The following is a 23,275-nucleotide window of genomic DNA, read 5'->3' on the forward strand; positions in this document are numbered from 1 at the left end:
TTGTCTCCCATCCCTGGCCCTGGTACTCCAAAGAGAGGTTTATGTAATCAGTCTTTCCTGACATGTGATGTCCTGTCATTTTCCTCCCCCGACGGCTCTGCTGCCACCCACAAATCAATAACATTGCCTGGGAAGTTCAAGCTGGTTTTGCAGCCACCCCAAGCTCTGTGTTTCTTAAAGGGTATGTCAGAAAATGTAAAGTTTCCTAATGATATTTCTGGCTGATGACACATGGCAGAGCTGATGGACTATTTATAATCAGTGGCACGATCGCAAGCACATTATTTTTATTTCACTTAGGAGGGAGCCCTGTCACTTGCTACCTCTCTTTGCAGACAAGTTGATGCCGTCTCCACCTAAAGTAGCTAGATCCTCTTTGCGTGGTGTTTGCACTCTCCCCTTTCTGTTAGGAGCTCCCCAGCAATTTCCAATAGAAACCCTCCCTCCTTTTTTTTTTTTTTTTTAATTGTTCTTTGGCTCAAGGGATGATAGGGGCAAAGAATGATTTGTAGCAACTGCTTTAAATTCTGGCCATGCCCGCATTCTTCACTATACACGTCTTCAGTCTTTGCTGCTCAGATCCTGCTACATCCCTCTGAGTGTGGGTGTGGCTGGCATAACCGAGGCAATAGACACAGCTACTGCATCCAGCACTTGCCCCAATTTTACAGGACTAAGCAGAGCGTTAAGCGTCTTTTGTTGAGCGCCTACTGTGTTCTAAGCAATGTACTTGGTAGGCATTTTATGTGTAATTATCTCACTAACTCTCTCAAACCTGTCTGAGGTAAGTGCTGTTATCTCCAGAGAAGAGATCTGGAGGGAAATGGGAGATTAAATGACCTCTTCAAAGTCACAGAGCTAATAGGGAACGTCCCAGGACTCTAGTTCAAGTCTCTTCTAACAAACCACACCTGCTGTCTTCCACTACCCTGTCCTACCTCTTCCTGATTATGTGGCACTTGTATATCTTGTGTGGATGTGCGGGGACACTTACCCATTTTTAGATTGGGTGGCTCCTGTGAGTTTAAAGGCCAACAGGAGAGAGAGCTGGAGGAATTGGAAACCTCTCACTCTGGGGGTAAACCTAGTATAAGAGGAACCGTATACCAGAGGAGAGTTTTGACTCACTGCAGTGGGAAGTGTTGCCTCTATAAAGATACTGAGTGTGCTCTCTTTCTCTCTCTCTCTCTTTCTCTCTCTCTCTCTTTTTTAATGTTTCCACAGGACAGAGTTTAGGGTATGGATTTGTTAACTATATTGATCCAAAGGATGCAGAGAAAGCCATCAACACTTTAAATGGACTCAGACTCCAGACCAAAACCATAAAGGTAAGAAGTGATGCGCCAGCTCCTAATTCAGCAGACACTGGTTAAGTTTCATTCTGTTGATCTAATGAATCCAGGCTATTCAGGAGCTGAAGTCATGCTTTTTATTTATTCAAAGAACATTTACTGTCCTCTCTACTAAGTGGGGGACACAGGCTATTATAGGAGAGTGAGGTGAGGTTTGAATAGAGGGAAGGGACTATGAGCTGTTGGACCTCCAATCCAGAGGACAGATGAGGTATTTGGGATTTAAGACCCCACCAAGAGGGCCTGTGGGCCTGAGTCTGCAAAAATGGCCAGAATGGAGCCAAGGGAAGAAGCTGAGGCAAAGAAGCTGTTCCAGGCAGAGGAAACAGCACATGCAAAGCTGTGAAAATGTAAGACATTGTGAATGGCCAACCGCATATAAATAAATAGTGTGACCTAAGTTTGGATGGGGAGGTAAACAGACAAGGATGGGAGGTGGGCAAGGCCAAGTTAGTGGACCATGTGTGTCAGGCTGAGTAGTTTGGCTTTACCTAAAGGTGGATAGGACCCTCCTAACAGAAGCTCGAAAAGGAAAAATCTGTTATAAATAAACACACTAATGTAATAGGGACGAGTACTATAATAAAATCGATGAGAACATAGTATGGGAAAGACAGAAAAAGTAACATTTCAGCAATCTGAAAATAATCAGGTGGGTAGGTGATATCTCAGGAGGGGTTGTTTTAAGTCAAAAAAGAAAACCAGTGACCCAGAGCCTGCTCCTCAAGAAGGAGGTTTAGGTTTCTGTGGCTGGATTTTTGTGCTCTCCGTTCAGACTTCACTTGTGGGATCCTTCAGGAGGTGATGCTGTTTGCTGTGGGGCTCCCCTAGGGCAGCTGGTAGCAGGTCTCGTGAATGGAGCCTGCCTCCTCCTCGGCCTCCCTTCCCCTTCTTCCCCACCTCCGGGCAGCGTCCTGTTTAGGGGCAGCTGCCAGCCGATTAATGAGTCCCATCCTTCATACCCTATTAAACCCCAGGGAAGTGTCTCCTGGGCGCTCTTATCCTCACGACAGCAGGTCTGACGCAAAGTAGGACAAAAGAGAAACCTCTCCCAGAATGGAAATCTATAGATGGCACCAGCTCTCAGCATCTGAAAACACAAAACCAGAAAGAACTTTTTAGTCCAACAAAGCTACTTTTCCAACATCTAGACTGACAGAGACTACTGGTATAAGAAAATCTTAGCTGGGAGGTAATCAAAACAAAAACAAAAACAAAATATAGCAAAACCTTTCTCTTTTTAGAATATATTATGTGACTATCTTTCTTTCTTTTTAAAGCGGCTTTACTTTTGCAATTGAGTTTAGCTTATTTCTGAAGATGATTGCTTTCCCTGATCTCATACAGTCTGGTACAAAAGCCCCCAAAATGGGCCTGATTCAGACTGCCTCAGTGTCGGCTTAGAATCAATTCCTATGAGTTCTCTAAGGGAGAAATAATCAAGAGTTGTTTAATTATAGGCTAGTCCTCTGAGAGGCAGGAGGATTAATTTCTTTCAAAAGAAAAACATACCTATTTTTATGCTGTAAGTAAAGAAGGGATACTCATGTCACCTGACTCTTTGATGAGGCCTCACTAGATTGAGAACTGTATTTGTGGATTTGATTGATTTTCTGTGCTATCCAGTTCAGCATTAGAATGTCAAACATTTACTCTTCCCTTGACGGACACATTGACCTTGAACTAAGAAAGGTACTTTTCTTTCCTCTACAGTTTTCTTGAAACCCAAACTCTTCTCCAGGGGCTTAGGATCAAATAATCAGCCTTCTGTCCTGCTTTTACTTTCTTTTCTTTTTTTTTTTTTTTTTTTAAGTATTTCCCCAAAGACTGAGTGAACCTGGCTTTTCTGGTCTCAGAATGCACCCCCTGGCCTATCATGCCATCAGGTGCTTTATCTAAGTGGATCTTAGAGACAAGGAATATTGATTATTATCTTTCTATGAAGAGCCTGTCTGCTTCCTTCCCTTACCTATATCCCTTTCTCCACCCCATCACCCACCCTGTGTTCACCCTGTATCAAAACGCTGCCAACACATTTGCACTTAGCGGTAACATGGGCTTCTGAGGCACTATAGGATTCAAAATGCACAATGCCACGGCTGAATCAATAATTTCCATTCTCTACTACGAATGAAAATTTAATGTGCAAACCTTGGGATTTCAGCCCTTTCATTAAAGCAGTTTATTTGCCGTACTAAAAATTAAGTTTGAATGATAGGTTCCTTTATTAACTTTTCTTCCCTTTCCTAAAGGGACACAGTGTTTAAGGTAAAAATCATATTAAAGGGTAGAAAAAAGCAAACTCTTTTTGTGTGCTGTTAATAGTCTCATCATTTATTAATTTTTTTTTAAATTGCTTTTTTGCCTTTCAGGCTACTGTTTACTTCTGCTTCAGTTTGCTTTGATAAGTGACATGAGATTTATCTCTTTGGTCTGACTCCCATGAAGGAATAGATAACTTGCCTATCTGGAAAAAAACGCATATCTTTTTTGGAAGCATGCATTACAGAGATCTCCTGAGAACCATCTAGACATGTTTGTGAACTTTTGTTGAGTTTGTCCCTCCTTTTCACATTTCTGGAGTGCTTCATGCAAAACACACTACTTTTGTAAGTGTAACGCACAAAATAGGTGCAGGCAAATCAAGAGTTAATTCCTAAACTGTGAAGGTTAATTATTAACAGCTAGATTCAGGGATAGTTCTGGAAAGCCAGGAGGGAGTGGTGGAGACTGTAGTGAGTGGTAAAGAGGACAGCTATTCTGTTACTGATGATGATTGTCTAAACCCAGAGTGTTGCCAGATCTTCCAATTGTTCAGTAGAAATAGAAATCTAGATTTTTTTTTTAATGCCAATCTCCTAATTTTTAAATGTTGGAAACTTACTCAAAAAATTTTAAGAATTATGCAGGTGAGCTAAAAAGAACTTAATAGTTGACCTTTAGACGGTCAGTTTGCAAGCTCTGAACTTAAATATAAATACAAATAACTGTTTTGCAATTGGCAGTGAATGGCTCATTATAGGGCTACTACTGGTTGAGCATCCCTAATCGGAAAATCCAAAATCCAAAATGATCCAAAATTAGAAACCTATATGACAAAGGAAATGCTCATTGGTACATTTCAGATTTTGGATTTTTAGATTAAGGATGTTGAACAAAGTATAACGCAAATATTCCAAAATAAAAAAAAAATCCAAAATCTTATTGTCCCAAGCATTAGGGATATTCCACATGTGGTAGGAGGTACCCACAAACAATGGTTCCTTGTCAACAAATATCCATTTCCCCTTTTTTAAGAGGGATGTCATATAACTGTGTGAATACTAACGGCATGAAGAGGGCAAGGCCAGACCTCTGTTTTCTGGAAGCATACAATCTAGGCCTTTATAGCATCAAAGCAGAGAAAAAACATGATGCATAATTGAGCCCCCAATGGGTAGTGTGGATGGTGACCCCAGAGGAATTGTTCTTTGGATCATAACTTCTATAGTGAGAAAAGTTTCCCACCCCACACTTCAGAGAGATGAAGTGACTTGTCCAAAGCCACATAACTGGCTGCCAGTTGTGCTGGAGTTAGCATCCAAAGGGCCTGTGAAGGATTCTGCCAGAAAAAGAGCTGCTTAATGTGTTAGCATGAGCTTGAAATAATAATAATAATGATAATACCTTATATTGAATATTCACTCTGTGTCCAATGCTATCATAACCCTTTTACATGCTTGATATCACTTAATCTTTGAAGTATCCCTGGGGCTAAGTGTTTTACACACATCAGGTCTAATTCTTAAAATAGCCCTGTAAGGAGGTACTGTTATCTTCTTTAGACAAATGAGGAAACTGAGGCCCAAAGAGATTTAGAGACATATCCAGGATCACACAGCTGGTAAGTGAGATCTGGAGTAAGAAAAACGTTTTAAAAATAACTCTCTGGCAGTAGGTCTTAAGTGTTGGAATGTCACACTGCCTGCTTGCTCAGCAGCACGTGCATTCTGTGAGGATGTGTGGGTGTGTGTTTGGCTCTGCACACACACGGGTTATACTCCCTGGCATGGGAAGGAGATATAAAAAGCAAACAAATGAATTGTGTGGCTTCTCCAGGTTCTTTAGTAAACAGACTTGTGGCTCAGGGCTTCTGCCATCCACCCGGGGACAGACCTGACTTCAGATCATTTCTTCTTGGGTCCCTGCTTTCCAGGCTCTGTGCTGGGTCCTGCGATTTAGGTGAACCAGAGAGCCATGGGGTATGGACCACGGGCTTACATTCTGAAGCCTGCCAGAGCAGACTGGAGCACTACCTGGGAAACTGGGTCACTTTTCAGTATTTCAACCCTGAGCTCAGTGGAGATGATTTGGCCCATTTAAGGATTTGGGGATGCTGTTTGTTTAGCATTTTTTTTCCAGTTGTCTCGAACAGGGATCACTTTAGACTCTGGAAATGGCTGTGAAATCTGAAAAATGATTCCCGGTACTCCTTGACCCCACACCGGATGCCCATCCCAGTCTTGACTCTCTCTTGGGCTCTTTTTAAAAGAGCAGCTTCTGAATTTTTCCTAATTTCAGCTTCTTACTAAGAAGGGCTTAATTGAATTCAGTTGCATTTGGTCCAGCTCTGTCACATTAATTAGGGACAAAGAAAAGTAGATGGTTCTGTAGTACCTTCAAAAAAGGAATATGTTTACCAAAGATCCAGATTGATAGTAAAGTTACACTGAGAACCTTCAGGATAAAGTGATCCAAAATGGAATTTGAGGGTTTGTTGTCACTTCCATTAAACCTTTCAGAGTGGTGGGAGACCTGTTTGGGTTTTGCCCTAAATGTGAGAACAGGAGTATAGAAGTGTTCGCTGCTGGCTCTGCCTCTGGAAGCTCCTGTGCCGTGGGGGACACAGACATGCAAAGGACCATCTGTAATGCAGGGGATGGGGGTGGTCATAGGGCTGCAGAGGTTCCCGTTTGATGCTGGGGGCGCGAGGAGATAGAAAGCTGTTCAAGGTTTGAGTGAGAGAGGGATCCGGTCAAAGTTAATTTCCAAGAAGATTCATCTGTGAATGGGGTGCCACGTGGGGTGTTTGATGCATGACACCAGCAGCTTGCAGGCTACCATGGTAGGTTTTTGTCAGCCTTAGACTTTGGATTTCATCAGCTCTGTTAGGCACTTTATTCACTCATTTTAAAAGCAAGACACGCTTATTTGTAAATAATTTGGAATATACAGAATCATATCACGAAGGCAGTATCAGCCATTCCCAAAGCAATAGTGTTAAATTAACATTTTTACATATTTACGTCCTTTTTTCATTGCATTACATGTTTACAAGTGGTTTAGTGATTTACCATTTTCTAATAATTACATTAAGCTCTTACTCAAATGATAAAAATGTGACTTTAAATAAAACGTTTCCAGAGCACAGGTCTGGAGAGCGATTTCAGGACCGGATCTGGGATGAAATAGCAAAAGGGCCGCTTCTGCCACTCCGAGCAAACCCGAGAGAGCTGGCACTCAGTCAGGCAGTGGGGTGAGAGAGTCAGAAAGATGCCTTATCACGACGCAGCAGCCCATGCTGGAGGGAGCAGGAGTGGAGACAGGGAAGGTGTGTAAGCGAAGGGAAAATTTCCCTTCTCCGGAAGGAGAGTGAGCTCCTTTATTCCCGCCTCTCCTCCACCTCCGTGTTATGATGCCGCTTAACCATTTCTCCATTTTCGCTTTATTCTTCTAATAGCACTAACGGTGCCTCCAGGGGATCTTTCCACACTTGAGCTCCGCAGGTTCCAGTTCACCCCTCCCACTGCTTTCTCTTGCCAGGGGTCATCAGGGAGCTGCGCTTCCCCCTCCTCCCTCCTTCCACCTGCCTTGCTAAAGGCCTCCATTCCGCTGAGGCATCTTTTCTTTGCACTCGGCATAAGCAATTATTTCTCCTATCACTGCTCTTAATGCTTCCTGGAGAGTTAGCAGATCAGTTTTTGCTGACGGATATCACCCCACCCAGAAATGATGGACTGCCTCCCTCAGTCCTGTTAATAATAAAAAGGTGTTTTCTCTCCCCCTCCATTACTGCTACAGTCAGAGCCTGTGCAGCAGCGCTTCCCTGCCAAGGTCAGCAGGGGCATCTGCATCACTGAATCCCCAAGGAGCCAAGAGAGGGCACCTGGCAACGCCAACGGAAACTGGAGACACGTTCACCCCAGTCGTACCAGCTGCCCTCTCTTTCTTGTGGGAGATTTTATGTGGGTGCTCTGCTTCCCACTGCCCTGTTAACTTCCTTTTGAGTGAATAATCTCAAATAAAGGGATAGGAGTTGGAGAGATGGAAATACAGTTCCCTGCTCTCTCACCCAAGTGAAGTCAATATGGTCCTGGCGTATTAAAGGTCATTCGTAGCATCCTGTGTCTAGATTAAAAAAGAAAATTGGACATGTACAGGTTGGAAGGACACTTAGGTTTTCAGAAGTATGCAGAAAGGGATCTGGGGGCTTTAGCTGTCTGCAAATGTAAAAGAAGCCAACAGTGTGATGTGAGCTACTTCCAAAAAAAAAAATAAATAAATAAGCACACTCCTGGCTATGTTAGTAGAATTATGGACTCTGAATCACAGAACATAGTGGTCCTTTCTTTTCCACTCTGGTCAGCCCACCCTGGTGTCTTATGTCCCATTCTCATTTTCATGTTTTGAAAAGACCTGACACTCTGAAGGTTGTCCAGAGGTGGCAAAGAGGACTCCGCACCTACATATTCACCCCACAGTGGTTGCTTTTCCATTCTCTAGGAAAGAAAATTCTGCAGTCACCCCCAGGCATTAGTTCAATCCTGTATTTCAGAAATCTGGAAAGAGAACCCCTGTGTAGCTACTTATTTGCCTTGAGTGGTAGTAAGTCTCTGATCATCAGAGTATTCAAACAGAGTCATTAGGGATGATGTAGAAGGGATTTCAGTCTCAGAATGGAATCTGACTGTATCATCCTAAAGGTTCCTTCTAGCTCTGAGATGCTGTAACTTTGTGTTGTTTCTGGACCTAGGGATGCTCTGTCCAGTATAGTAGCAACCAGCCACAAACAGCTATTTATATCTATTTACATTTGATTTTAAATTAATTAAAGTGAAATAAAATTAAAAGTTCAGTTTCTTAGTCACACTAGCCGTGTTTGAAGTGCTAGGTTACCACATGTAGCCAATGACTACCATACTGGACAGCATAGATACAGGATATTTTCCTGATCCAACAAAGTTCTGTAGGACAGTGTTAGCCTAGAACATCAGTGGCCCTAAAGATTAAAGAATCACTTCTCTGTGGTGCTCATGCAGCCTTAGGGCAGAACAGCTGATCTATCAAAGATCATAGAGCACCACAACCCTCTTCCCTTCTCCCTTTTTGTCCATTCAAAAGAGCTCTGAGTTTAGAGAGTCAAGTTCCAGGTCCGTCAAAAACTACTAGGGATGACCTTGGGCAACTTATTTTACTTCTCTGGACTTATTTCCTTGTCTGCAGAATGATTCCTTCAGTCTACCTAATAAAATATTATAGCGTGATCTTTCTAGCTTGGTTATTTTCCAGGGAAAGTAAGAGTTTGTGCCAAGCACACGGCTTTTATTTCATTGTCCAAGTTAGCATGGCATAGTGGAAAGATCCCAGAACTTGGAGTCATATACTGGTTTGTCTTTTAGTTCAGCTGTGTGACCTTGGACAAGTATTTGGTCTCACTGAGCTTGTCATCTTGCAAATGGAACTAATGATATCTCACTTGTAGGTAATCATAGCTCATAATGGATGCTCAAGAAATGCTCCCCAAGATGAAGATGATTTTGAATAGGGTTATCCCTAAGGTGAAAATTACATGAGGGGAGGGCAGGACTTTTTTCCATCTACATGTTTCAGAGATGCATAAGAGAGTAAAGAATGAGTCGAATTTTACTAAGACTCAGGCAACATACGGAAAAAGCTTTGTATAGTGGAAAGCATAACGGAGCTTCCAAGTGGCCACAGTAATCATATCAGTCTTTCATAAAGCAGGAGCCAGGAGTTGTAGTTTAGTGAAGAGACTGAGTCTGGATCCCTGAGTCCGAGAACCAGCTCCTCCACTAACCAAGCCATGAAACCTTTAGCACACCTCTCCCTTTTCAGGGCCACTAGACAGAAAGAACCTCGTACATACTAAGCCTGTTTGATAATTTGATGGACATTTTAAAAGAAGTTGCAAGACACATGAATCTGTCATCACACCCTTTTTGTTCTTTAAAAGAAATACTTATCTAGCCTATTATGTGCCAGATACTCTTATGATATTCTTGGATACTCCTTAACTCCATGATTGTTTCTAGCTCCTTCTTCACATCACAGACAGCTCCTGGGAAATAAGCTAAAACCCACTGCATAAAGTATAGTATACATTTCATTTCAATTCAGAGAGCATTTTTTTGAGCTCCTGCCCTAGGAAGGCTTTGAGACTAGATGCCACAGGGGGTCTGCAGAGATCACTAGAATGCTCAGACTAATAGGGCAGGTAAGATGTTAGCACAGATGGCTATGATGGGAGGCAGGGTGTGGTAGCTGCTGCCACTGAAGCGTGTGCCTTCTGTAGACTCTAAGGAGAGAACAGTCATTTGTGCCTGGGCCTGATGGAGGAGGCGGCATTCAGGCTGGGTCTAGAAGGATGGGTGGGGAATTTATTTTGCCATGATGATGAACAAACAGCAAGAACAAAGACATGGAAGTCAAAACCGTCAGGGCATATTCAGAAAACCGTGACCATGTTTTTGTTTGAACTGAAGCATAGGGTGCATGAAGGAGTTAGGAGATGAAAGGTTAGGCCAGATTCCAGAGGGCTTTGAATGCCAGGTAAGGGGTTTAGACTTCTGTCACAAAGTGTTAAAGAACTGTTGAAGGTTTTTTGAGCAGGAAAAAGTGGCACGATCAGAACTCATTAGAAATGTTGTCATCAGGTTTTGCCCCGATAGAAGAATAGCATGTATGAGGTGGCAGGTAGAGGAAGTATAAAGAGTGGTGCTAAGCAGATGCCTGTCCTGCAGCCGCAGGCAGAGGTAAACTGATCTTCACAATCAAAGCTATTGTTTCCAGGAGCCAGCTGTCTTCTTTCTTCTCTCCCTGCTCTGGGAGCTGGGATTGGAGGTCCCTAGAACGGTTTGCTCCTAGAAGGCCCTGGCAGCACCAGTGTCTGTTCTCTGCTGCCATTCTTCTGGTCTCTTTGGAATGAATGCTCCCCGGGGACCTGTCTGCTCTAGGGAGTTTGTATTCACTCAGAGAATAGGGTGTTACAACAGATTGGGGAAAATCTGCAGCCTGATTTTCTGAAATGATTGGTTTGTACATATGTCTCCTCTGCTAGACTAATAGTCCTACATATCAGGGGCTGTTGTATTCATTTCTGCACCCCCGGTGTCTAGCATAAGGCTGGATTACATAGTGATCTATCAAAGCCACTGTTTATTGAGCACTTACTGTGTACCAGGTGTGGTGCCTAGGAATCTTACATGCATTTTCTTCTTTAACCCTCAAACAGCTCTATTAGGGAGTTTCTAAACTGTGTTATTCAAGTGATGTAGCTCAGAAAGGTTAAGTGACTTACCTTTCTGGCATATAGCTAGTAAGTGTCAGGATTCAAATCCACATCTTTCTAACCCCAAAGCCCTTACTCTTAATCTCTGCCTCCTTTCTGTTCTAGAGCAGGTTCTCAATCTTAGTTAAAGAAACATAAACAAGAGCTCCTTTGGAGGGACTGTCTAAAAATACAGTTACCTGATACTCTGATGAGCACCTGTCAATGAGACCCACAAGATAAGGGATAATGAGGACAGGAAGATTGCTTCTGGGATGTGGAGATAGAATAATAGTAGGAGAAGAATGGAGGCTACAGGGGAGACAGATGTGAACTCAGTAGAAGGAAGAAGTTTTCCAATAATCAGTGATGGCCAATGTTGGTGCAGGATGCCTCATGAGGTGGTGAGCTTCCTGTCTTTGGACGTGTGTAAGATGGATGGCCAGCTGTCTTGGATCTCCCTCTGAACCTTTGAGGTTACTTCTATCACCAAGTTTCTGTGAAGCAGATTTCGGGAATAGTACTTTCTATTGAGATCACCAGTGTCACCTTCTGCCACCTTTATCTCCACTTACCACAAACCATGGTTACAGAGATTAGCAGTTTTGTGAATGGAATGCCTAGCTCATGAAAACATCCAGTCAATGATAGAGGTCATGTCATTACTGTAATCTGAAAGGACCCAAAAAATGGCATCACTATTTTCCACACCCAAGTTCTAAACCAATTAAGAGGTAAGACAAAAGAGAAAAGTGTTTGAAATCCTAAGGGCGTCTTCATTAATTAATTAAGGCCTGGAGGGTTATGTGGACACAATGAGCTTCCTAACACTGGGCCCTACTCTTTGACAAACTGACACCCTGTCACAGGGCTCTGGTCCCCACAGGCCTCCCCATGTGACAGCAGAGCTTGCCCCCATAGAACTTAGAGCCTGGAACAGAATGTGTGCTTCTGGCTGGCATCTGGTTCCCCAGAGCGAGGAAGCAGGCAGTGTCTGAGCCTCACGTGCCCATTTCTTTTATTAAAGCCTCCATTTAGAGCAGTCGCTCCACCTCCCCCGGAGAAGAATGAGTGAAGGGATAGAAAAAGGCCTTCGCTGCTACTCCAGGGGGCTCCTCCACCTGGAAGGAAACACCAGGAGAGGGGAATGAGTATCCTCCTGGCAGGAACAGCCCTCCATACTGCACTCTTCATTTGCTTGTTTACTTCCCTCACCAGACTGTGGGGTCCTGGAAGCAGAGACACTCCCTGCACCCATCCCAGCGCCTGGCATCAGGAGATGTTCAGGAAGGGCAGGAATGAATGAACTCTCTCCTCTTCTAGCCCCAGTGCTCCCCTCAAGGACCCCCTTTCCAGGGCTGGGAAGGATGCCTTTTCCTCTCATTTTATCCTCCTCATTGCACCCTAGGTCACGCCTTTGTCATGTTTTCCATGTCCTGTACATTTTCTGTATTTTGGCAGGTCAGACAAGAGGCGAGGTATTGCTGGACGATTCAAGTAACATTTTTCCCAAGGTCGTGCTATTCCTCGCACACTGCCTGGGCCAAGTTCTGGCTGTGAACAGGTACAGGGAGCTGTGGGTGCCAGGTGGGAAGAGGCGGCCCCCAGCCCTCGTCCTGCTGCCCCATCTGTGATGGGTAACAATGCCTGCCTTACCCATCTTGGTGAGAAACACAGAGAGCAGCACTGGGAAGTCACTTTGGAAAGTGGAAAGTACTGTGTGCACAGTGGGATCTGTAGGAATGTGCTAGAGGAAAATCATGGCAGTGAGGTGGTAAAAGATGGTCCAGACCCCACCAGGGCAGCAGAGGAGGACAGTGCCTCTACAGGCATTCACTGGTAGTGTTTGTTCCACATGTTTGCTTGCTTGGTAACACTGGAGGATATGTCCCAGTGGGGACTAGATTTCTGGGCTGGCCTACAAAAGCCTGTATGACTCAATACACAATAATATTTAATAAGTATCTACTAAGTTCTAGGTATGTGCTAAACACATTAAATATATTATCTCAGTTCTTTACAATAACACATCAAAGAAGAATCATCCCCCTTTTATCAGTAAAGAAACTGATACTTACCAAGATCAAATTACTCACCCAAGGTCACACAGCTGGTGAGTACTAGAGCTGACCCACAGTCAGGGATCGTAAGTGTGATGCCACAGTAAGTGTCATTCTTGGAGAGGGTGGGAGGACTGTGCACAGCAGGGTTGGGAAGAGCTGGGGAGTTTGGAGGGACTGTAGATCTTCTATGGAGGTCATCTGTAAATCAGCCATTCACGTTCACTCACTTTTGGGACGCCCTTACCCAGAGAGAGGAGTGGCCTTTTCACTCCCAGCTCTTTCTGAGCTCCACAGTGAGGTCAGTGCTGGCCTAAAAATGACAGTCTTCTCTTCCGAGATTCTGGGTGAATGAAGCGAGCAGGATCCCAACTGTCTGCAGCCCAGGGCTTCTCTAGGGCACTGGCTCCAGTGTTGGAAGCGCTGAGCTCTAGGCCACTAGCTCAGGGGGATTAACATGCCAGCAATGCCTGACCCTCCGCAGGGTCTGAAAGTTGGCAATTTTTTTAGACATGTTTCAGCCTAACAAAGGGCCTGACACCTGTCGTCTTTCAGTTAGAATTGAATAAATGTATGAGGAAACTTGAAATGTTTAGATCCTGGGATGAGGATTTGGATATTGAATATAGAAAGATTCTTTTCTGTCATTTTTGTCTACTCCAAATCCTAAAGGTTTCATGGACAAGGGGCTAAGAGAACAATAGACTTACAGTTCCAAACAGACGAGGAAAACTAAGCAGGAATTAGCTTGGTAGAGAATGCTCGAGGTACTGTTCACCTTTGGGATTTCGGGTCCTCTCTGGGGAATCTGTCATCGTAATTCTCCCTGGTTGAGTTTGTCAGAATCATGTTTGGGGGAAATGGTTTTGGTTGTGTCACTGACTTTTTAGTGCCAGCTCCTCTTCCCTAGCAGGGTCTGTCCCCAGCCTGCTCCCTCTGTACCCCCAGCTCTGGCTGCCCAGAACTAATGAGAATCAAGGTCATTACTGCCCATCGTGCATTTACCGGGTGCCATGATGGCTTTACTGCACTAAGCCCTCAGCCTTCATCACGTCATTTGTCCTCACGACAGAGGATAGCTATTATCAAGCTACCATTTCCTGACCTCACCACCATCGGCCTAACCTCAGCTCCGTCTTCTTCCAGCCCTTTTCACCTTTGATTAGTCTCTCCCTCCTCTGCATTTCAGCTACACTCCATACATAGCCCTGGCATAGTGCACATTTTGTGGCATTGTGATAATCAGTCTGTATGTTTACTCATCCATTTTTCCGTTCAACTCATATTTATAGAGTACCTTCCGTGTGCTCTCTATGGCCTTCTTTGGACCTGAAGGTCCTTTAGAGCAAGAGACCAGGCCTTGTTCTTACCGTATCCCCAGCACACAGCACTGTTCCTGGCTCATAGTAGATCCTCAGGAAATGTTTGCTGAGAGAAGGCCTCTACGTGATGTGTAGTCCTTCCAATCTTCTTTCAGTTCTTCCAACCCCAAATCCTGGAGAATGGGAAATCTGTCCCTTAGCTCTTAGCTTGGTGGGAAAATACAGGTAAGATTCTAGGTGCTTGACTCTCAGTGATCCGCCTTAGTAGAGAAACAAAGCGGCAGTTAACCCCAAAGAGCCAGTAATGTCAGCATCATTCATCATGAGCTGTGGGTGTTCATTCATTTTTTCAGTAGATGTTGAGCACCCCGAAAGTATCAGGCTGTATGCTGGGAGCTAGAGCCACAGAGATGAATAAGACACACACACGTACAACCCAGGACCTAAAGAGATCATCAGACTAGGTGAAGAAGTGGTGAATTAAGGTCAGAATGGGTGAAGTACCATGATTCATTGAGACCACCACTAGGGAGACTTTTCGGAGGAGGTGAGATCAGAGAAAGCTGTCTAGAGAAGATGTCATTTGAGCTGAGCCCTGAAGAGCAGTTGAATTTGGACCTGTGGAAGTGGGTGGAAAAAATTTCCCCATGAGCAAAGGCATAGATATGGGAGGTTGTGTTTGGGGGGAGCACAAATGTCATTTAGATAATTAATTTGTCAGTAATTGGCAGGGGTGAGACAAAGGTGACCCTTGTTACCATAAGCACATCACTATAATGTTTTATTTCCTTCTCCCTAGCACTCCTTCCTCCTGCCCGAAAAAATAGTTTTGCTAAGTTATATCGTGAAAGCCTCTGTCCCTTAAAGGACAGAAGTAAGAGAAACTTCTGTGGAGTGAAGCCCTGTCCGGGCAGTCGTATGGGATTCTTGGTCCTGCAGCCCCATGCCCCAAATGCTCACACACGAGCCCTTCATGTAAAGGCCCCTCTGCCTCTAACCATGTTCTGGGAAGGAGCCTCCTGGGCACCCATGAGTTTCTAGAAGATGTAGACACTGCAGGCAGCTGCCTCGCTCCATGAGCAGGAGGAGGCCAGAGAGGCAGATTAGTCACTCACATCATTTTATCTGTTGAGTCAACATCTATTTTTAGGTTTGGAACCCATAAAGGGACCTGGCATCTCTGCCATAGAAAGGGAGAGAGTGCCATGGATGAGGGGTCTGCTTATCCTTTATCCTCTTTGCTAGACCCAGTCTCTCCCCTGGAGGTCTCAGAAGCAGGTCCACTTTGCTACTGGAGGTTTAGTTCTTAAGTCAAAGATCCAGTTTAACATGTGCAATTCTTTTTCACACATACTTTTGTATACGTGCACACATAGGCACACACACATTCTCATCCTTATAATCTTAACAGCTCTTGTGAATTGGTTATATGGAATGAATCAAAAATGCTAAGGCATTATAGGTCCCTTCCTGTCCAATGTTGTCAGATGTGCTCTGAAATGACTGTTTTCATCATCTATTCTGAGCCATAACCACCCCAGAAATAGCTTTAGCAGGAAAGTGCTTTTGTTAGACTAGCTGTAAATTATATTTCAAATGTCTGATGTTGTTTTCTTAAAAAATAAATAAATAAGTAAATGAAAGTCTAAAATTAATGACTGCTGGGGTTTGCTTTGCTTATGTGTACTGCTACAGATTTGGCTTCTTGCAGATGGAATTTCAGATCTGTTTACACTTCTGTGTTAGCTTTTTAGGGGGAAAAAAGCAGTTGAGCGATCTGGGAGGACAAATTTACAAAGTCGAACTTATTATAACCATCGGTGAGGCTCTCTTCTCTCTCTCACTGCCCTTTCCCTCCCTCCTTTCCACCGTGCCCCCGTTTTGTTTGTTGTGGTTTTATCTGCCCTGCCTCAAAGTTAGAGGCAACTGGTCCTTGCAGATGTGACGACAAGGTCACATATCCAGTTTCGCAAGCAGATGTTCATTCAGCCCTATTTCACCAGCACTTTGTCATTCAGTGAGAGCAGACCTCAGGGGAACAGATTGGAGCAACACAAAGGATGGAACATAAAAAATCTTGCAGAGAACCTGATCACTTTTATGTATTCAAGAAGAAGGGGATGGGGGTAGGGAGGGTGGCAAGGAGAGACATGTGCAGAGCAGAATTTCATGGGGGTTTTTTTTGGTTTATTCAAAGATTATTATGTGTTGGATACAGTAAATCATCTATACACCCACATCCAGGAGGTAAATCTTCAGAACTCCATGCGTGGGTAGCTCTGCATTTAACAGCTGCCATACAGTAGCTATTTTGTTCTGCACTTAGAGACCCTTATCTGTGCATTTGTTTTAAGTTATCATCAACTCTCCTCTTGTTCCTCTACTGCTGTTCTCCTGGTTCTCATTACTATTACAAGAGTAGTTAAAATCCGAACTACTGAGTGATTTAAACTGACACCATGAGTTGTGACAGTAGATGAGGGGCTGTCATCTTGCCTGTTGACTCAGTCTCTACTTTGAAGGTGATTACCTGTAATGGATTTAGCTCCTCTTGCCTTTCCTAGGTCTCATATGCCCGTCCAAGCTCTGCCTCAATCAGGGATGCTAACCTCTATGTTAGCGGCCTTCCCAAAACCATGACCCAGAAGGAACTGGAGCAGCTTTTCTCGCAATACGGCCGTATCATCACCTCACGAATCCTGGTTGATCAAGTCACAGGTTAAGTGTTTCTTTGTAATTTCTTCCTTGTATCTCAGTATCACCAGCCAGCATGCCCTGTTACCTATAAGAACAGAAGGCTAATGGTTGCTTAAGGCAGAGGATATAGGTCATGAATAGACAGATGTTTGACTTGGGAAAAAGGCTTCTTACTCTTCCCAAATTTAAAATGGGCCGTCTTGGGAGGTAGGAGTGCTCCATCACGGATTACTTGTTTGAGCAGCAGCTAAACGACTTGGCAGGGTTGTAAAGAGGATTCAGGCATCAGGTTGAGAGTGACTATATGACCTTCAAAGTCTCTTTCAGCCCTCAACCAAGTAGCATTACTTTTGTATGTGTAAACAACCTGTGTTTATAGCTGTAGCTCCAGTTCGTAGCATTATCGAGTTAGAAGGAACCTCAAACTGCCCCATTTCACACGAGACAAATCTTCACTGAAGCTGGCTCTGCCCCAGACACTGTGCAGAGGGATGCCAGAGACAAAGGATGAAGGAGGCACAGTCCCCACCCTTACACGACTCCAATGTGACAAGTATCTGCTGGGGGCTGTCAAGTCTCCCCCCACAACCCCGCCATGAGAGCTCAGGAGGTGTGTTATGCCTGGTGGGAATTTTTGGGAAGGCTCCGTGGAAGAGGCAATGTTTGAATGGGGTTTAGGAGGATGATCTGAAGCTATCTGGCAAAAAAGAGGGATAGGACATTCTAGGTAGAGAGGACATCATATCCCAAGGCATGGAATTGAGGAAGAACACAACTTGTTCAAGGAGTGTCAGGCAGTTCAGAGTGGCTGGTGTGAGGCTCAATAGGGTATTTGGGGACAGATTGCCAGGGCCATTGAATGCTGTGCCAAGAGGTCCAGACTTTATCTGTATGCAGCAGGAAGCCTTGGAAAGGGATTTTATGGGTTTTGTTTGTTATTCTGTTTGGAATGGGGGCAGTGAAGAATAGGTACCGTGCACAAGGTAAAAAATTTAAAAGGTACAAAAGAGGTATAGAAGATGTTTTTAAAAAGCGTGATGTGGTCAGAGTTTGCTTTTCAAATAGATTACTTACTTGCTAGGTGTGGAGGACACGTGCAGGCCTAGAAACTGGACAGTGGGTGATCAGTTACAGTAACTTATGGGAGATGAGACCTGAGCAGGGCAGTAGTGGAGGGCTAGAGGGGACAGACGCAAGAGATCCATATGTTTTGTTGTGGGAGGCATCTGTCCAAAGCCATGGTGGCAGAAATGCAGGTAGACATTTCATTGATGGGTGAGAGAGATTCAGGGAGCTAGGCTCAGCCCTGACCCCACAGGTGGGCTGACTCCCCACACGGTGTGCATGGGGCCCAGTCCATCTCTTCTTAGAGATGTTTAGCAGTTTGTTTTGTTCACTCTTTTACAAAGGCTCTTTCTCTTTCCCCAGGAGTGTCTAGAGGGGTGGGATTCATTCGCTTTGATAAGAGGATCGAAGCAGAAGAAGCCATCAAAGGGCTGAATGGCCAGAAGCCCAGCGGTGCTACGGAACCGATTACTGTGAAGTTTGCCAACAATCCCAGCCAGAAGTCCAGCCAGGCCCTGCTCTCCCAACTCTACCAGTCCCCCAACCGGCGCTACCCCGGCCCACTTCACCACCAGGCTCAGAGGTTCAGGTAGGCATACCCACAGAGGAAGGAGCCCTGCTACAGAGATTCAGAGGCTGGGCAAGGGCCTAGAGAAGTGCATGGTTCTGAAGGATGGGGCAAGGGTAAGAGCCTTGGCCCCCAGGAATCACTGTGCAAAACTCCCCATGAGCCTCAGTTTCCACTCCTGTAAAATGAAACGATTGGACCAAGTGCTTTTCCAACCCCCCTTTCAGTTTACCACTGTGACTGTGCGGTAGAGACAAAATTACTGCCTTTAACCAAACAAGAAGGTTCAGTTTCAACAAGAGTTAATTGCAGATAAGTGACCACATTCAGCAAATTAGACTTAAGGCTGGACAGTGGCTTTTAATAAAATCAAAGAATAGACCAGGAGGGAGATCCTTGCCAGAGGAAGTGGTTTTTCCTGTCCTCTTTTCCCTCAGCAGGTAACACTGTTGGGTTCAGGGAAAGGGGGAGTCTCTTTGGTGTTAGCTTGACTCTGTTAAGTCAGACTCTGGGAAAACAAGAAGGAAGATTTTGTCCAGGCTTCAGACAACTAAACGACAGTAAGCTCCTGGCACAGTGGGGCATTTCCCTTCTTCTCCTGAGACTTTTCTGAAAGACAAGTTTCTCTCCATGAAGCCAGTATGACCTTGAAAGGCCTCTGTTGTGCAAGAGATAAGAATATTTTTTACCTGCCCATAATAAATTCTAAATAATTATTTTATTCCACCCATGTCCCAACTTCCCTTTAATGAAAGGATTTTTCTCGTTGTCAAACTTCGCATGGGAAAATAGCAGGTATTTCTGTCTAAGGTAGTATGGTCCATCTGCCTGCCGTGAGGAGAAAAATTGGCCTCTTTAGTGTCCTCCCATGCCCCGTGAATTTCAAATGGTTAATGATTTCATGAAGAGTGCAAGTCATCTAATTTTTATTTTGTGTGAGGGCACATGCAGTATTTATGTAAAAAGCCTCTCCAGCAGGCTTCTAATGGTGGAAACTATGGTTACTCCTGCCCCATGGTGTGAATAGCTTGTCCCCAAGTAAGGTACTGAACGTGAGGAAGATTATAACATAATGGCAGTTTGCTGGGAGGTGTTATCGGGCAGTAAATAGTAAGCTGATTTTTAAAAATCTTAACCCGAAAACTCCCCTAGCCTCCCAAAAATGTGTGTGATAAGAAGATTTAGTTAATGTAGCTAGGCTAACAGAAAAGATCCGTCCTGGTGCTTATTGTGCGCACATGTATTGTTAATCTGGAATAGAGACCTTTGTTCACAAGTTTAATTATAGTAAAAGGTGAACAATTTAAGAAGCCTCCCCTTTTAACAATTTCACATACAATATAAAACAAAATCCACACAAATGTTCTGAGAGGTGGGGGTAGTGGGATTAATTCAGACCTTGAAAGAAAAGGAGATTCATTAGACACTTGCTTTAAACTCCAGCATTGACCTGAACATGAATTACTTGCAGTTGGAGGCAGAAAAGGGGAAAGTACCGGTGGATAGACTCCTAAGCAGTGGGGAAAGTTGTTGAGCTTTTCTTCTTTGAAAATGGAGCATTCTTATTAATAGTTCCATTGAGCGATCTTGCCATCTGTGAGGCATTAACCCAGAGACCCTCCTTCTCTTTGCAGGCTGGACAATTTGCTTAATATGGCCTATGGCGTAAAGAGGTAATTAAAACTCCACAGATTGCCAGATGTCCGTGTTGGCACAGACTGGGGCTAGAATTTTTTTTTTTTTAATTCACTAACTTTACTTTAAAAAAAAAAAAAAAAGAATCCTTCCTTTTTCCTCCACCAGCATGTCAAATTCTTAATTTTAATTTCAGACCTCAGTTGATTTTGTTTCTTTTAGGGCACACAAAATGTATTTGTGTGTTTCACTTTTTCTTTTATTTGCAGGTGGGCTTCTCCTATGGTTCAGGTGCCACAGCTACCAAGCCCTTGACAATCCGGTCCTTTGAATGGCTCTCCCTACAGGGGAAGGCTATGACTCTTTGCTGGCTCGTTTTGCAAACTTGCAATGCAACTGTTTTGCATTAGCAATGCCAAGATTCAGTTAAGAGGGCAGATTCCAGCAAATCGGAATTAGAACATTTTGCTAACCATAGTTGACAATCTTATGATTCTCAGTAGAAAAATTAGATTTTGGACTACCAGCTCTAGCCAAAGCATAAATAAATGCATGGATGGCATTCTAACTCCTGCCCCCACCTCAGTGTGCATTTCAGAGCACATCTTAAAAATGAAGTGTATCTGTGTGCACCTCAACCAGGGGTTTCTTTTGTTACAGGTTTTAACAGTAATTATAAATCCTCCTTTGGTTATATATGTATGTGTGTTTTAAACTTGCTGTTACTTTTCATTGAAAGCCTTTTGTGTGGGGTTGGGGGCTCAGAGTCAAGGCTTTTGGGGCTCTCTGACTGCAGTCACAAGGGTATTCCAGACCAAGTCTGAAATCTGAATCTTGGGAAGTTAGGTGTGTTATGTCACTGTGTCCATGAGAGTCCCATATGTGCTTTTGATAAGCTTCACTGCACTGCTAGGAATGTAGCGTCTTCATCATCTTGCTCAGTAGAGCTGCACACTTTAATTCCCCTTCCTATAGTCAAGGGAAAGAGATGTGATCTTTAATAGTCCGCATCACACTCCCTGTACCAGGCAGTTCTTTCACCACTTGGCCATGCATGGTAAGTACCCTGACTCTGGGAACTGGCACATAGTAGAGGAAGTAACTTGACTGCAGACTTCACTATCAGACCGCCAGCCTCTCGAATCTCAATCCCAGCATCAGTGAGGATAACTGTGAATTATCTCCACATGTCTAGCACACTGTTTGCCTATTCCCAGGCATTTTAAGTCTGTACCATCCCTTTGCTCCTCTCTGACTTTAGTGAGGTAGCACCAAATGTTATGAAAAGAGTGATGCTTGTAACCTAGATGAGACCAGGGAAGATACAGCTGTGGCATGCGTGCTGACACCTCCTCCACTGCCCTGCCCAGAATAGACATCACTAATTGATAACAGCATTCTCTTTTCCTATTGAACCCAGATTTGTATCTAGAATCCTTCCTACCAAAGTGCTCCAGGTAGCCATCACCAACTAGAGTAGAGGCTCTACTTGCAACCTCTCTGCTGGCCTTGATCTTGGCCTTATAATAAATACTTAGCCATTCTCTACATATAAACTGAAAGGGGTCAATTCACCTGGTTGGAGGAGAGAAGGTTGAGAAGACAGTCTTCAGAAATAACACAGATAGCAGTTCGACTTGGATTTGCCTTTCTAATATATGTACCATGATGTTTTTTAGTTCTGTCTTATTTTTTTTTAAGCAAGAGGGAAGACTGACTTAGTGAATAATAGCAAAAAATAATGTCTATTGGGTTGTTATGTCTAGTATATCTTCAGCAGCTATTTGATTATCTAAATTCTAGTTAGACACAGAACTATTCTTTAATAGGATTTTCAAATCTCCAAGAATATTTGCTTATTTTTAAAAACAACCCTAGCTCACACACTTTACACCATGCTCTTCCTTAGTTTTTGTTTCCTCTCCTCCCGTCTCCCCCAAATTAAACCCTGACCAAATGATAAGATGCTAGTCAGTGTATAGGTTCAAAAATCTCTGTATGAGTTCAGTCGGAAACAAAATATTAACAAATATTGTTTCTGCTGTAGGCACTAATAACCTAATTGTTTAATCTGATACATCCATCACAAATCGTATGTGGATTTATTTTATCAGATGGTGAATAGAATCCAAAGGATCATATTTTTATTTTCACGATTACATGAAAACTGAGATTTCTAAGCTTAATACAAAAGCAGTTATAATAGGCCAAATAACAGTTTAATGTTTTTCTAGTGTTTAGTGATTCAGGATATATAAATGCACAAACCACTTGAAGTTTTGCTCCAGTTCTTCTTAGAAATGAATTCTAGATAATATAGCATCAAGGAGTGATACATCTTTATTATTATTGTTCAGGTTTTTTGGGAACCCTTTTGAATAAATGCTAAATGAGACATGAGCCACCCATCTGTTTAATAACAAGACATGCCTGTTCATTCTCACTTATCTCCATCTTCAATAATACCAAGAGATCTTTGACAACCACAGGTCAAGGGACTGCAAAGATGGTAGACTTGAGTGTTGCTAATGCTATACCCTAATCTGCCTTAAAAAAATAAAAATTCCCAAGCATTTACATCAACCAAAGTTATTTACTCATCCAATCAATAAATATTTATTGAGTGTTTTCTGTGTGTCACTATGTCTGTGAGATTGCCATATGTGCTCCACTGAATAAATGAATAGAGCCACAGAATGAATGAAATAGAGCCCCTTGCCCCAAGAGTCCACTGGGTATTGTGGGTATGGGGGCAGGGTAGGGTGAGGGTGGGATACTCTGTGAGCATATACTGTGGTAGAACGATGGAAGAGCCTTGCTCTGGGAGCCCTGGGAGTCCCTGGTGGTTTTTAAGAATTGGCATCGATCTTTCTCTCAGCATGTACGTGCCTTAGCCAATCTAGCCATTCCTGTAGAAGAAATGCCATAGACATTAGTTTTTACATTTTGGTTTTTGAACCCTGAAGACTCTCCAGCAAACACTCACTCAGCCCTCTGCCCCGTGTCTGTGTCTGTGCATCTGTGTGTTA

General features: G+C 43.6%; 1 protein-coding gene across 16 annotated transcripts in view; it reads left to right on the plus strand.

The window, feature by feature from the left end:
* The window catches only part of ELAVL4 (ELAV like RNA binding protein 4), a 141,992-nt gene that overhangs the window by 115,735 nt on the left and 2,982 nt on the right, over positions 1-23,275 (plus strand). For 12 of the 16 annotated variants that reach the window (XM_069477913.1, XM_069477916.1, XM_069477917.1 and 9 more), the window contains 4 exons: positions 1,225-1,328; positions 16,846-16,999; positions 18,407-18,632; positions 20,246-20,284. In XM_069477913.1, the coding sequence (XP_069334014.1) occupies positions 1,225-1,328; positions 16,846-16,999; positions 18,407-18,632; positions 20,246-20,284 (523 nt within the window). Of the gene's footprint in view, positions 1-1,224; positions 1,329-16,845; positions 17,000-18,406; positions 18,633-20,245; positions 20,285-22,973; positions 22,991-23,275 lie in introns of all 16 variants that reach the window. The other 4 variants (XM_069477923.1, XM_069477922.1, XM_069477921.1 and 1 more) reach the window with 2 other exon arrangements.

The sequence above is a fragment of the Eulemur rufifrons genome, chromosome 8, assembly GCF_041146395.1.
Source record: "Eulemur rufifrons isolate Redbay chromosome 8, OSU_ERuf_1, whole genome shotgun sequence".
Lineage (NCBI taxonomy): Eukaryota > Metazoa > Chordata > Mammalia > Primates > Lemuridae > Eulemur > Eulemur rufifrons.